The 14847-nt window shown below is 48.9% G+C and overlaps 1 protein-coding gene across 3 annotated transcripts in view; it reads left to right on the top strand.

The window, feature by feature from the left end:
- Positions 1-14847, top strand: part of srgap2 (SLIT-ROBO Rho GTPase activating protein 2) — an 82851-nt gene that overhangs the window by 44142 nt on the left and 23862 nt on the right. For 2 of the 3 annotated variants that reach the window (XM_056606405.1, XM_056606403.1), the window contains exons 1-2: positions 9155-9654; positions 10768-10960. In XM_056606405.1, the coding sequence (XP_056462380.1) occupies positions 9576-9654; positions 10768-10960 (272 nt within the window). In that variant the 5' untranslated portion in view covers positions 9155-9575. Of the gene's footprint in view, positions 1-9154; positions 9655-10767; positions 10961-14847 lie in introns of those variants that run through there. The other variant, XM_056606404.1, reaches the window with a different exon arrangement.

Raw genomic sequence — 14847 nt, 5'->3', positions numbered from 1 at the left:
TCCCTTCTCCCTCCCCCAAACCACCACACCCTCACCCTTGGCAGCTTTGAGCTGTGCCTCAGATGACGAGCCATGGCACGCATCTGTGCAGGGAAGAAGACGCGGAGCTGTGGGTGTTTGGTGGAATATTGTGCTGTTTCCTGTGTGTGTGTGAGGAGAGAGAGTACGGGTTGGCTGGTTGACTGGTTGAAAAATGGTGGCTGTTTGTTTCATTGGCTGGCACGTCGTCACCGGCAACCCTGATGCTCTCAGCTGCACCTCTGCAGGAGTCATTCACAGCAATTTTCTTTCTTTCTTTCTTTCTTTGCTTTCTTTCTTTCTTTCTTTCTTTTTTCTTTCTTTCTTTCTTGCTTTCTTTCTTTCTTCTTCTTTCTTTCTTCTTTCTTTCTTTCTTTCTTTCTTTTTTCTTTCTTTCTTTTTTCTTCTTTCTTTAACCACTTTGCACACACACTGTAAAGCCTGAGAATTACTATATTTCTATAGGAGCGGACGAGGGAAGGGGGAAGGGGATTTGTGATTAAGAGATTGCAGTGTGCTGCAGAGACTGATTCAGCTCTTTTTCTAACAAACTGTGAACACAGCTTGCTTTCTCCCTTTCTGACCCACACATATCACACTTTCAACTCTTTTCCCCAAGGCCCACTCCTAGAGCTCCACTTCTATTGGACCCCTTCAACTCATTGATGTTCACAATTTCATGCTTTAGCACCGGCACAGGCGTAGATGTGGAGCCATGAGCGATGGAATCATCCCATATTTAGCCTTAATTGTTCACATCACCGTGCTGACAGCACAGCATCGTTAAACAAATAAACATACCTCTGGCTGCAAGAGTATCTGCAAGAGACCCACAACACACACACAACACACACACACACACACCACACACACACACACACACACACACAACACACACACACACACACACACACACACACACACACACACACACACACACACACACACACAGTGCAATAAGGAAGACTGCATCTGCGTTCCTTTAGATTTGTATCAGTCCTAGTAGAATGCCTCTCCATACCTCCACTGTCTCCTTTCCATCGCTGCCTGGCGGCAGGCTCCAACTGTTGGTCCCTATCTCGGGGCATGGACACACAGTGTAAAGGAGCTGGCAAAGGCAGTGCTGTCAGTGACTGTGACCTTGTAGGTGAACATGGAGATTGGGATCTCTGTTAACGATCTCTGCAATGTTTCTCCTTCATCGCCTTCCCTCCCCATTGTCGTGAGGTAAATATCTCCAGACATCAGCAGATACAGCCCCACCCCCCCCCCCCCAATTCTCTCTCGTTTTCCGGCAGCCTGACGTCCTTCGGAATGCAGCGATAAGTCGTCTCTGCATAGATACGCCAACGCTGCGAATGCAGTCCCACGCCCATGCACGTTTGGCACTATCGCAACATCTGTGTGTGTGGGTGTGTGTGTGTGTGTGTGTGTGTTGGCCTCCATCTCGTTTGCTAGGTGGGCTTTCTTGACAGCAGCCATCCTTCATACCGGCGAGTCGACGACGGGAAGTGAACACACCTCTCTCTCGCTCTAGCTCTCTCGGAGAGAGAGAGGGAGATCCACTGAAGAATGCAAGAGCTGAGGTGACTGAGAGGCTGATGAGTGAGAAGAGGAAGGCGTAATGACTTGAGAGCTCTCCACTGGTGTCTGGACGGGACTTATAAACATCCATCCTTCTGGTGGAATTATTGGAATCCTCCATCGAACATGCCACTAACGAGGATGATGAAAACCAAGATGTTTTACCAGATGACTCTGTGTCCGCAAGTGAAAGAGATCCACACTCATTCATTCATTTTCCATCCGAAAGTATCCGCAGACTCAGAAGATGCTTGTAATGCCTAATGCTCAGAGAGAGAGAGAGAGAGAGAGAGAGAGAGAGAGAGAGAGGAAGATAGTGATATGATAATAGAGAGAGTAAGAGTGAGAGAGAGAGAGAATAGAGAATAGGAGAGAAGAGAGAGGATAGAGTAGAGAGAGAGAGAGTGAGAGAGAGAGAGGAGACGAGAGAGAGGGAGAGAGATGAGAGAGAGAGAGAGAGGAGAGTAGAGATCGAGAGGGAAGAGAAAAATGAAAGAGGAAGGAGAGAGAGAGAGAGAGAGGGGCAGAGGCATGTCCAAGTCTGTCCTGCTGGATCTAAGTCACCCGGCTGGCCGTGGTGGGACAGACAGACAGTAGTGCAGGCAATCACACAACCCTCATGCTCCTTTTCCAATGCTAGTGGGGAAGATTAGGCAAATCCCTGGTCTAGCTGCTAAGCTGATTAACAGGGACGTTATGCATTGGGCCTTTGGAAACACTGAAAAACCCAATAAACCCACAGACAGTTGGACCCCCCCGCCAGATTAATATTGTCCGGTCCTGCACACCCAGGGCGGTGTCATTAGTGTGTCTGTGCATGCATACATAGGCACTTGTCATTCCTTTTGGTCTGATACCTCTCCCTTCAGACAGATGGCTCAGCCCACTTGATGGTACCCATGTGCGAGCCTGCAGCAAAAGTGTGTGTGTGTGTGTGTGTGTGTGTGTGTGTGTGTGTGTGTGTGTGTGTGTGCGTGTGCGTGTGTGCGTGCGTGCGTGCGCGCGGCAGACTTGGGTCCAGATGGCTTTGTCCGGCGGTGACAGGAAATCGAGATGAATCCAGGTGGATGGGGTGGCCTTGAAGATGCAGAACACACAGAGAGAGACACACACAGAGAGAGTTCAGGGACACACAAGCTGGTTGGCTGCTTCCGTTCATAGGATAAGACGTTTGTTTTGTGTAATTGGTAAGTAAGAGTCTCATTAGTTTATTGAATTTCTGTAGATGGTACGTGTGCCCCGGTCAGCTGTTTATCCCAACTAGAGTCCATGAGCTGTCCTCCCCACTGACGTGCTCCGAGGCAGTTTAAAGGCCAAAGCAGGAGACTTTAAATGAAGGAGTAGCTGGTTACCTTTTTAATAAGCACAGCCATTTAATTATTCAAAAGCCTGCCCCAATCTCCACTGATCTCTTCTGTCATCATATTAGATCAGAGCGTTGGTAGACTCTGGGGTTGGGTTTGATGCTGCAGGCCAGAGGGGGAGGTGGTCCTGCTATTTGAGAGAGGGGAACAATGTGGGCCAGTCCCAGGTGGCATCCTGGGGTGAAGAAGGAAGAAGGAGGGTTCAGTGTGGAAGACAGTCAGAGGGGATGTTCTGCAGAAGGGGTTCAGGCTGGATGAGTTTATATTGGGGGCTGGGGGGAGGTTAGTTCCAGCTAATACTGATAGCGCTGTAGTGTTTTTTGTTTTGGTCAGTTGTTATGGGAGACTGACCTCCGTCGCTGGCTGTGTGACCCACGATGACCCCTGACCATTCTGCCCCCAATTCCCCCTCCCCCCAACTCCCGGTTCTCGAGCCAAGTAGAGTGGGAAGACCCCCCGTGTCAGCCCACATGGCAAGAGGAAACTACCGGATCCGTTTCCCCTGTGTAGTCACCTCCTGTGTAGTCATCACAGGACTTCCTGCCTTTCCTCCCTTTTAGCCAGAGATGGAGTGTCCACTCGTAGTAAAAAGTTTCCTACATTGATTTCCACGCAACGCCGCTTGGTGAAAAGAAAAAAGAAAATAACGTGAGCCATGATGGTTAAAACAAACCCTAAATCTCTCTTCCTCAATTCCCCTCCCCCCTATATTTCTCACCCAACCCCTCGCTCCTACTAGAGTAACGCAAGTCTGCTGCGGTTTGGCGGTCGCAGGGTTTTCCATGTAAGAAAAAAAGGTCTATGCCGGTTAACTTGCCTCCTTTAAGGCGACACTGCTTTCCCTGAAAACATTGAGTTCCGTGTGAAAGGAAAGGCCCGAGTGTGTGTGTTTGTTTTGAGAGGAAAGGTCCAAGACCTATGGAAAAGGCATTGGTTGGAGTCTTTCCATTCCAGAAACAGTTTTCCCTCAAACTGTACTGTAATTCTATCTCTTCCTCTACTCTCTGTGTGTGTGTGTGTGTGTGTGTGTGTGTGTGTGTGTGTGTGTGTGTGTGTGTGTGTGTGTGTGTGTGTGTGTGTGTGTGTGTGTGTGTGTGTGTGTGTGTGTGTGTGTGTGTGTGTGTGTGTGTGTGGAACTAATAGATTCCACCCCGCTAAAGAATCTTATAAGGCCGCACAACTGACCTAATGCCTCAAACTACCGACTAAACTGCCTGAAAAACCTGTTCCCCAGTCAGCACACACTGGGTTTCAGGTTCAGATTTTAGATGTTTTTACTGGATTACTGCCTGTTTTTACTCCCATTCTCTCACTCGGAGAGAGAGGCTGCCCCCCGCTCCTAACCCTGACCAGGGGGGGGGGGGGGGGTAAGGCCTCCTGCACCCCCCGTCCTTGGGTCTAGTCTTAATACACACACACACACACACACACACACACACACACACACACACACACACACACACACACACACACACACACACACACACACACACACACACACACACACACACACACACACACTCTTCCTGTAGTTGTTTTAGTGCCCCCCCCTCTCCCTTCCCCTCTGCTCCCCTACTACCAATGAACTGCTCCTGCTGTCTTCCTGTCTCCCTGTCCTGTCTTCCTGTGAGGGCAGGAATGAATGGACATATTATTCACCATGTCCACCCCACCCCCAGCCCTCTCCCCGTGCACGCACACTGGTAGACCCGTGCCCCTTTTGCTACACGTCTGCTCGCCCTGTCTCCCGCTAGTTTTTTTTATTTTCTTATGAGGACAATAGAGTGTGAGCTTACAGTGGTACAACTGCTAAGCCATCACTCCCTCCCCTCCTCTTCTCTCCCCTCCTCTCCCCTCTCCTCCCTCCCCTTCCCCACACACACTTCTCTGTGCTGCAGTATCAGCCCCTGGAGCAACAAACAACGGGTAAAACTCAATCTCTCCCCATACTGCAATGCAAAAAAATAAAAGAGTAGGGTTGTTGAAAGCAAACTTGTCGATGGGGGAGAAAAACGCAGCCTCGGTTCATATTTATAGCGTCGTCTTCGATAAAATCAGCCGAACTCGGCCGTTATAATGAATATTTGGATTGACTACACGTCAGTTACATTCCCTGATGTGACTCGAGTGGATGGGAGGCGGAGAAAGGTAAAGGCAAACTGAAGGACATGTCTGGGTGAGCAGCAAACGGGTGAAGTGCTAGCACTCTGGTAGCCTCTACCCCAATTAGTGTCAGAGGAATACCTGTCAGGCGAAGCTCCAGGTTAGACTTCCCTAGAGAGGAACATTGGGGTTGGGGGGGGGGGTTCACAACAGCTGCCCCCACGGTGCTCGACATCTCTAACGCGTGGATAAGCTTCCTGGGGTGCTTGTCAACCTGGTTGGGCTACTAATAGGACTATGCGGCCCACTACCACCATGGAGTTCTGGTGAACAACCCAGCGACCGTGACAAGGACACCTAGGACATCTGGGCATCTCCGTTGTGAAGCAGACCGGAAATATTGAAATTGACCAGATTGGCGCCTGGTCTGACCTCATCATACAGTGTCTGTCACGACCTGACCTTGGCTCCATCAGTGCCATCGGTCAGAGCCTCCAGGGCATTTTAGAGATCCGGAGGCTTCTCTCCTTTTTAAGCATATTTAAAGGCATGGGGGTCGGTGTAAGGCTCATCTAAAGAGAGCGTATGGTAATGGTTTTGGGGAAACCAGATGCCCTTTGCAGTGGCTTAGGAACCTCCCCAGGCAATGGCTGGCCGGATCCAACATGACCTTTCGATCGGGGAGTTTTCACTGATCTCATCTGTGTCTGCTGAACCCATCTCAGACCGTCACCCTAAGTTAGTGTGATTCTTTGACAGAGGCTGTATTACGTTGGCATGCTTTTAAATATAGAATGAAAAGTGAATTGTGAATCTCTGGTTCTTTAAATAGTTAATTCAAAGTTCCTTGGGTTAGGGTATGGTATGGAGCTTTTACACACAGTTCACACCAGGTTATATGCATGAACAGGTCATAATCAGCTAAGCCAACCAGTAAGGTAAGGCTCCCTACAATGGCGCAACATTCAGGGAATGCGATTTTTATAAAAAGGGGTTTACAAGCAATTGACCTACTGAAAGCTGCAGACAGAATCCAGTGTGACAGGAATGATTATGAGCTCCATAATAAACGATGGTTTGACATTTAGGAGTCTGTTGATGTTCCCGACTGAAGCAGCCTATTACAAAGTCTCTGTGGCTGAGCCTTTGACTTTGGCCTTCTGGGCAACAACCAACAACCAGGGTGGGGGGGGGGGGTTGGGCTGGCATCTGTGAGGATGGGTGAGGAGGACGGAGGCCAGGTGGTCACGCAGCGCTCTCCACAGCACTGGGGACACCAGGCCGTGCCGCTTGACAGAGCAGGCAGACATGAGCCGGTGCTGACACCCAGACACAAGACACACAGACGGGCCCCTTGTGTCGTTATCAGTTCAGGCACTCAGAGAAATCAATGGCAGTGGTACCCCTCCCCGCAAAACACGGGTGCTTCGACAAGAAGGGCAACACCAACTATCTTTATTTAGGGTACCTGGTGTATCTCCCTTTATCAGCCCATTTGACCTTCTCTCGTGTGTTTGTGTGTGAGTTTGAGGAAGGGGGGGGTGTATGGTATCACACAACACAAGTGATATGTGTGACTTGACAGGTTGGACACTATTTGTGTGGGTTTTTGAGCATCCGCGTCTTGCGTATTGAGATGTATGGAGAATGGAAATAGTAATGTGCGGCTCCTCTAGAGACCAAACAACACCCTACAGGCCAGGTGTCGCTTCCGTCAGCCCCTGTCATGTTAGCTTCACCTCAGATCAATAGCAAGAACCGCAGGGATGAAGGCCCGGGTTTGTTCTTAGTCAGAAGGAATATAATATGAGCTAGACCAGTCATTCCCAAAGTGTGGGCCTGGCGGTACTGCAGGATGTCATGGAAAAGAAAATTAAATATAAAATAAGTTGTTTTTTTTAACCTTCATTTTACCAGAAAGTTCCCATAAAAATATGTGGCATCTGTTGTGTGCAGCCAACAATATTTTAACAAGCCTGTTGTACAAATGCTATGACCAGTTATTGTGAGTGCTAGCAGGCCTTTTAAGAGTTGCTGGTATTTCAGGTAGGAGGTATGGTGAAACATTTTATCATGTGTATTTACCAGGTGGTCCGCGAAAATTCTTGATTACAAATAGTGGTCCACAAACGCACAAAGTTTGAAAACCCCTGAGCTAGACCCGACCCAGAGGAGGTCAAGCTCACATTCTAATGGGATTACGAAGGTGTGTGGACACCTATCTGGGCAGAATGTTGGCGGACTAATTACAGGTATACACCGCTAGTAGACACACTTGGACTCATACTGGTGACTTTGTCTTTAGATATCTGCATCACAGCGCTAACTTAGAGCATGGATATCTGCTGAATTTCCAAAGACGGAACCGGCCACAGAGTTCAAGGGTTAGGGACCTCAGACCTTCGTTCTGATCAGGCGCATCCGATCACAAAGGTTTCAATGAAACGAGGTGTAACCGAGGCCGAAAAAATTAGCACATTAGGAGCAGGATGGCATTGAACATGACTTTACACAGAATGCAGACAGGATGTGTCAAAGTCAAATATGTCTGGACAAACATAGAATAAAATAAAAAACGTTTTATCCATCCATCAACCCTCTTCCCTCGGTCTATCTCGTTTCATTGTCTCCGCCTCTCTTGTTTCTCTTTGTGTCCTCCTAAACAAACAAATCAATAATGAATGATCAAGAGGGCTGTCTGGGGCCAAATGGCGTGTGAGAGAGTGAAAGGGAAATCCATTAGGTGGCTCAGTCCTACTTTAATCTTGACTAGAGTCCGCTCAGAGGACAACACGGAAACCTAGAATTGATATGGATTTATGTCTCTTGATTTCTGTTCCTGTCCACCATGGTCCTCCATTCCCCCCATTCCCCAGCCCATGTGTGTTGACCAGCTACCGTAGTTAGCTGCTCCATGTGATTTTTGTTGCCGTATTTGAGGCTCTTAGCAGAGGTTATACGAGTCAGCAGTAAGCACTGCAGAGGGAACAGAAGAAGGAGGAACAAAGGAGGAAAAGTACATCAGCAAGTAGATTCCCAGATCCCCTTTTTACAAGAAAGCACTCGCTCTCATCTGCCTTGGAAAATATGAGCAGGGCCATGTCGGCGGCCATGGGATAGTAGGAGTCACATTCCAGTTATTGTCCCGAGTTCCCAGTGTGTACAAAGGCTGCTGACCGCCTCATAGATTAAAGTCATGGACTCCTACTTGGTGGGAATCTTCTGCAATCTTCTGCCTCTGTGTTGATTGACAGATGGATACAGTGCTGACCCACAGGAAAGACGGATGGACAGATGTCGGGTTGCATGGACCCGTGGAGAGACTCTAGTTGTTGAACCATTTCAAGGCGTTTCTGTGCTTCAACATTAGTGTGTTGGTTGTTGTGTTGAGTGGTGCGCAGGAGTGATGTTTTGGGGGGTGTAGCATGGGCAGGGGGAGGATTTATTGAGCATGCAACACACACTAAATGCATTTGAGATCCATTAATTAAAAACACATTTAAAGAACCTCCCCCTCCCTCCCCAACCCCGAATAGTCTCCTTTCCGTTACTCCTTCACACTCCGCTGCACATTGGGGTCGTGTGGCGTCACTTACCGTCATTTCAATCCTCTGCTGTTGATTTTAGCTTCCTCTCCCTCCTCTGGCCATATCTAAAACTAGCTTGTTTGTGTGTGTGTGTGTGTGAGAGAGAGAGAGAGAGAGAGATATTACAGGCTTGGGGTGCCTTTGTTGAACCCCTAAGAGGCGGGAAGTTGACTCACTTCCCGTCATTGACAACAACGTGTGATCAGCAAACTACACACACAAACACAGGCAGTGTGTGTTTGTGGGTGCAAAACTTCACCGTGTCCATTACGGGCTGAACTTGGGTGCCACTCTTTTGCAGACAAAAAAACATGTTGCAAAAGCATGCTTTCCAACACAGTCATTAGCACATACAGTCTGTAGGTATCTGTCTGTCTTTTTACAAAATAAGCATTTGTGTGACTTTACATCTTTATGGGCTTAATCGAATGAGGTCATCAACCCAACCAGAGGGAAGAGAGAGAAACTTCCCTTATTTTGGCCTCTAATCAACCAAAGTATGACTGAGAAGAATGCCGTGGGGTCCTGTTGTAATCCTCTGTGTGTCTGTTTATGGGTGGGTGTGTTGTGAATGTCTGTGCTGGTTTATGGGTGGGTGTGCACTGTGTATGTGTCTGTCTGTCTGTTTATAGAGTGTGTGCCTGTGCTTGTGCGTGTGCTTGCGGGCGCGTGCGTGTGGTTCTCAGACACCCCCAGGGTCAAAGGAAAGAGAGAAGTTGCCTCGTGCTGGAGCTAAACCTCGGGGAGGAGCGTTAGCTTGATGTGTATTTGCAGACACATTGAAAAACAAAAAAATCCCACTTCTCTTTGTGGCACTGAGCAGAAACTGCTCTCTCAGCTGGTAGAGACAACAAAGCCTGCATCGACAGAGCCTGTGAGCCGGGCAGACTGCGCTGCTTACTTTTGATCTGTGTTTCTGATGGTGGGCTGTTTGCATGGTGCAGCAGCTCCGATGGAGGCCAAAGCCATCTGCTCTCTCCACAGCCAAAGGTGCAAAGGTAGGAGATTAGCAGCTAGCGGAGACGGATGCGCCATGACGGGCACACTGGAGCTTGACAGACCCTCACTTTTGGATATCTATCCCTTTTTGTGTGTGTGTGTGTGTGTGGTGTGTGTGTGTCCTATCCCGGTTGAAAGCTCAGTCCTGGGTAGTCGTCTCTGTATTGGCAGGAAGCAGTTAGAGTGTAGCATTAGTCTGTCAGCTGTCAAAACTGATCCAGCTTATCATCAACGTGTGTGTGTGTGTGTGTGTGTGCGTGTGCCCACCTCTGTTTGTATACACACATCCTCCATGCAGCAAAACGCCAAGATTGCGTAACAGCTTACCCTCCGGAGGTCTTTTGCGCTAGGCAGTGATTTAATATTGTTACCCAGTGTGTCTGCACTGAGTGCTCTCTATTAATTTGAGGCCTGACTTAAGTGCAGTGGGAGGGAGGGAGGGAGGGAGGAGAAAGGGGATGAGAGGGAGGAAGAGGATGCGAATGAAAAGCGATAAGCCGGGATAAATGGCTGACGCTGGAGATGTGTGGATCAGTGTGCCGGGGTAGAGAATGCAGGAGGATGCTATGACATGCATGTCTGGAAAAAGCAGAAGAAGCAGCCGACAGGGTGTCTGTGTTACGCAGGGCTGCTGGGATCCAGCTGGGCCCTGCAGGCCTAGCTCTGGGCTCCTCCAGGTGTTTCTGCTAGAACTCAGTCACAGTCTCGTGAACCTCAGCTCTGTGTGTGTGTGGGGGGGGGGGGGGGGGTTAATGTCTTGCACATTGTTATGGCACGCACGTTGATTACAGCGCCCCATGCTGTGAACTGCAGTTTCTGCATCTAATCTGCCGACGCTGTGCCTGATTACCTTTTTTATAGGCATAAAGGGGAAAAAATTACGTGTGCTAATGCTGCATATGTATACTTATGAATGAATGCTTGTTGTAATTTGTACAGCTTCATTTGGTCCTGGGAAATTGCTAATTACAACATCCCCCTTCCTCTCCCCTCCTCTTTCTGTCTACCCTTTGTGTCGCCGTGTCTCCTCTCTCTCTCGGTCTCTCTGTCCCCGTCTCTCTCTCTGTCTGTCTGTCTGTCCGTCTCTCTCTCTGTATGTCTACCCCTGGCAGAGATCCGTGCCCAGCTGGTGGAGCAGCTCAAGTGTCTGGACCAGCAGTGTGAGCTGAGGGTGCAGCTCCTGCAGGACCTGCAGGACTTCTTCCGGAAGAAGGCTGAGATCGAGATGGACTACAGCCGCAACCTGGAGAAGCTGTCGGAGAGATTCCTCACCAAGACACGCAGCACCAAGGAACATCTGCTCAAGTACGTGGGTCACACTCACACACACAGCACATGCAGGGAGAACGATTTCATCATTTTTTTAAATCAACCCTTTACGGACAGTTTCTCTTTAAGAGAATCAAACATGTTTTGGGCATAGATAGACAAAAATCAGGGAACGTAAGGCAGCAACCTGCTGACCCGTGTGGAGGACGGCTTCACATCTCATTAAACTGCTTCACAGATTGATCTAGTTATAACATCTTCCTCACCCTGCCTTTTATCTGCCGTGATGGGAGCACTGCGTGTGGATGTCTCTTTCTTCTTGTTTGTGTGTGTCTGCATGTGCACCAGGCCCGTGTGCAAACGCATGCTAGTTTCAGTGCCAGTAATGCCAGGTGGTGATTTTGTGCTCTGAATGGTTGCTGGCATCTCCCCCTGTATGTGTGTAACCCTGTCTGTACTGGAATCACTATCGCACCCAAAGGTGTCTGCTAGCTCTTGTTTATTATTTGTTTTCCCTCTCTATCCCCCCCCCCTATCGATTATAGAACTATATTTCTCTGTCTGTCTGTAAAGCGAATCTCTCCGTCTGTCTCGGTGTCTCTCTGTCCAAACACATGCTGGATCTCATCAGCTTTAGCAGCATGGTGTATGTTGCACCGCGGGGCGGGCGTTGTGTTGTCTGTCAGGGAGGGACACGCCGAACCACCGGCTCATCCTGGTCCTTTTCAGAGAGATCTTGCTGCAGGAAGGGAAACGCTGAGTGGTTGGGTGTGTTTTATATTTTGTTGGATTCACTTTTAGTGTCGCCTTTCTCAATACCCACAGAGAGTACGATGCGATGAGATGCATTACGATGAAGATGAGGGGAGATTTGAAACCCCCGACGGGTCCAACTGAGGAAGCTTGTGGTGGGGGAGGTGCAGTGAAGCTCCACCTTCTTCTGCTTTTTATTAATGTCTCTGTAGCAGTAAGATCAAGAAATACCGGGGTGTTGGATATTATTTGTTCTACTTCCCCCTTCTGTCTCTGACCCACCCTACAGTTCTCAGCCTTTCTCCCACTCCTTTCTCCTTTGTGGTTCTGTTGGGCGAAACCATGCTTGCACACTAAGACAGACAGACACACACACACACACACACACAGAGACTACCACACAGACAGACAGACAGACAGACAGACAGACAGACAGACAGACAGACAGACAGACAGACAGACAGACAGACAGACTATCACACACACAGACAGACAGACTATCACACACACAGACAGACAGACTATCACACACACAGACAGACAGACTATCACACACACACACAGACAGACTATCACACACACACACAGACAGACAGAGAGAGAGACTATCACACGCACACAGAGAGAGAGAGAGAGAGAGACTATCACACACACGGAGAATATCACACACACACACACACACACACACACACACACACACACACACACACAGAGAGAGACTATCACACACACACACACACACACACACACACACACACACACACACACACACACACACACACACACACACACACACACACACACACACACACACACACACACACACACACACACACACACACACACACACACACACAGACGATCGCACACACGCAGAAAAAATATCACACACCAAAAAATCGATACGTCCTCTAGATAAAACCTGACCTCGGCATAGAATTGAGGCGCACAGTCTTACGCCCCCCAGCTTGGATCGATATAGGGGATGTTGCAGGGGGACCCCTTCCCTGGTGTGGTATTCTGGGGGATGGTTGGCAGGAAGGGGAGGGCTGTAGAGTTAGTAGTGTTGGCATCAGCTCTGTTTCTGCACGCAAACTGACATCGTTGCGCCAAACAAGGAAATAGGGAACCATTCTGATTACCCCCCCCCCCCGCAGCCTTTGCTGCAGTAGTTTGGGTGCCACTCTGGAATTCCAGCGTGTGTGTGTGTGTGTGTGTGTGTGTGTGTGTGTGTGTGTGTGTGTGTGTGTGTGTGTGTGTGTGTGTGTGTGTGTGTGTGTGTGTGTGTGTGTGTGTGTGTGTGTGTGTGTGTGTGGTGTGCTTGAGGCGGTGTAAGCGAAGAGGGCTTGGGGGGTCTGTATGTAGCGGTTCTTTGGAGGCAACCAGGAATTCCCGCTATTTGGGAAAGGACTGAATGCAGCGCTAGGCAAGGCCACATGACTTCACTCCTTTGTGTGTGTGTGTGTGTGCCTTACCCCCTTCGACGCAGCTGTACCCCATAGTTTCAAACTCTTCTAGCTACGTAGTGTACACAGCCTTGTAGATAGGTTGTCTGTCAGGTTTACTGTTCTCCTGATTGGGTATTGTTTATTTATTATCTAGTACTGCTAGTCCACCAGCCGTCTCTCCTATATTAATACGACATGCTCTTATCAGCATCTTGTTGGTCTAAAACGGTGTGAAGGGCATTTGGCCAAAACCACCCGCGTCTCGGTCCTCCATGATGAGGCCCTGGGATCTCTATAGGGAAGTGGCATTTAGGTGCCTGCATCATGTGTGGCAGGGACATTTTTTTCATTTCACCCTAGGAGACGGTGACACCGTGCCGTTGCTATGGGGACCTGGGTCAGACCAAGGAAGGGCATGTCATATTGGCTGATGGCAACGTTGAGCAAGAGGAACTAAACTCATGGTCCAGTAAATACCAGAATTGGGCAATGAGAGAGAGAGAGAGAGAGAGAGAGAGAGAGAGAGAGAGAGAGAGAGAGAGAGAGAGAGAGAGAGAGAGAGAGAGAGAGAGAGAGAGAGAGAGAGAGAGAGAGAGAGAGAGAGAGAGAGAGAGAGAGAGAGAGAGAGAGAGAGAGAGAGAGAGAGAGAGAGAGAGAGTCTTGATGTGGCCATGGTATTTATGTTTTAACGCCATTGTTGTTGGCGGGTCTGTTGGTTATCTGACCATCTGTCCAGTGAGGGTGAGGTCCAGCATACTGGATCACTCTGTATGACTCATCCCAGCAGTGTACCCCCACACACCCGCTGACACCCACCCCTCTCTCTCTGCTTCTTGATCAAAGAATTCTCTGTTTCACTGACCTTCTGTCTGCATGGGTCAATACTCCACTAGCCTCTGTGTGTGTGTATGTGTGTGTGTGTGTGTGTGCGTGTGGTTGTGCATTTGTGTGTGTATTCTGTGGGTGACGTATATGCCCTGCAGCGCTGTGTTCTCCGTATCCAGTTAGAGCTGCTCTCAGTGATACAAAGGTCTCCCTTTATCCACTTAGCCTGACTCCTAATCCATTTTACCAACTAGATCATCCCTCGGTCATCTTTGACAACACAAAACTTGCTTGGCCGCACACACACAGATGGAGGGACTGGGGGAACCGATGTCATGTAATCTGTACAGGGACAGACTTATGTTGATGTTCCTACTTCTTAACATGTAGCAGGATTTAAGAGTATATTATAAAGGGTTTATGTGTGATAGATTATGTGTCTGTGGGTGTGTGTGTACGGTGTGTGTGTGTGTGGGGGGGGGTTTGGCAGGGGTCAGTGTGTTTTGTACAATGGTTGTATTCTCCACTAAACGTTTGAGATGTGTCTGTTCATGCACGGATAGTACATCTATCTGGACATTCTCGCCTACCCTCATCCTGTACATGTTCGCTGTTGACGTGTTTTGATTGGCACCGTTTGTTTTTTCCCCAAGTTTCACGTTAACTAGGTCAGAGTGCCGTGGGGGGAGAGGGGTTGTGTGCTTGTCTATAGTCCGGGGTTTTACTGTGAATTTCACCCAATGATTAGCCTTCGATTGGTCAATTACGCAACACACACAGAGTTGGCTAAAGCGGGTTGTGTCCTGGAAGAAGATGTTGTCTTTGTCACAATCTGCCAGAAAGCTAGTGGACCTCACCTGTTACACATTACCATATTTCAGCCATCCATCTGAAGTC

This window comes from Gadus chalcogrammus, chromosome 13, assembly GCF_026213295.1.
Source record: "Gadus chalcogrammus isolate NIFS_2021 chromosome 13, NIFS_Gcha_1.0, whole genome shotgun sequence".
NCBI lineage: Eukaryota > Metazoa > Chordata > Actinopteri > Gadiformes > Gadidae > Gadus > Gadus chalcogrammus.
The sequence above is the reverse complement of the archived record's forward strand: the minus strand, read 5'-3'. Positions and strand labels throughout refer to the sequence as shown.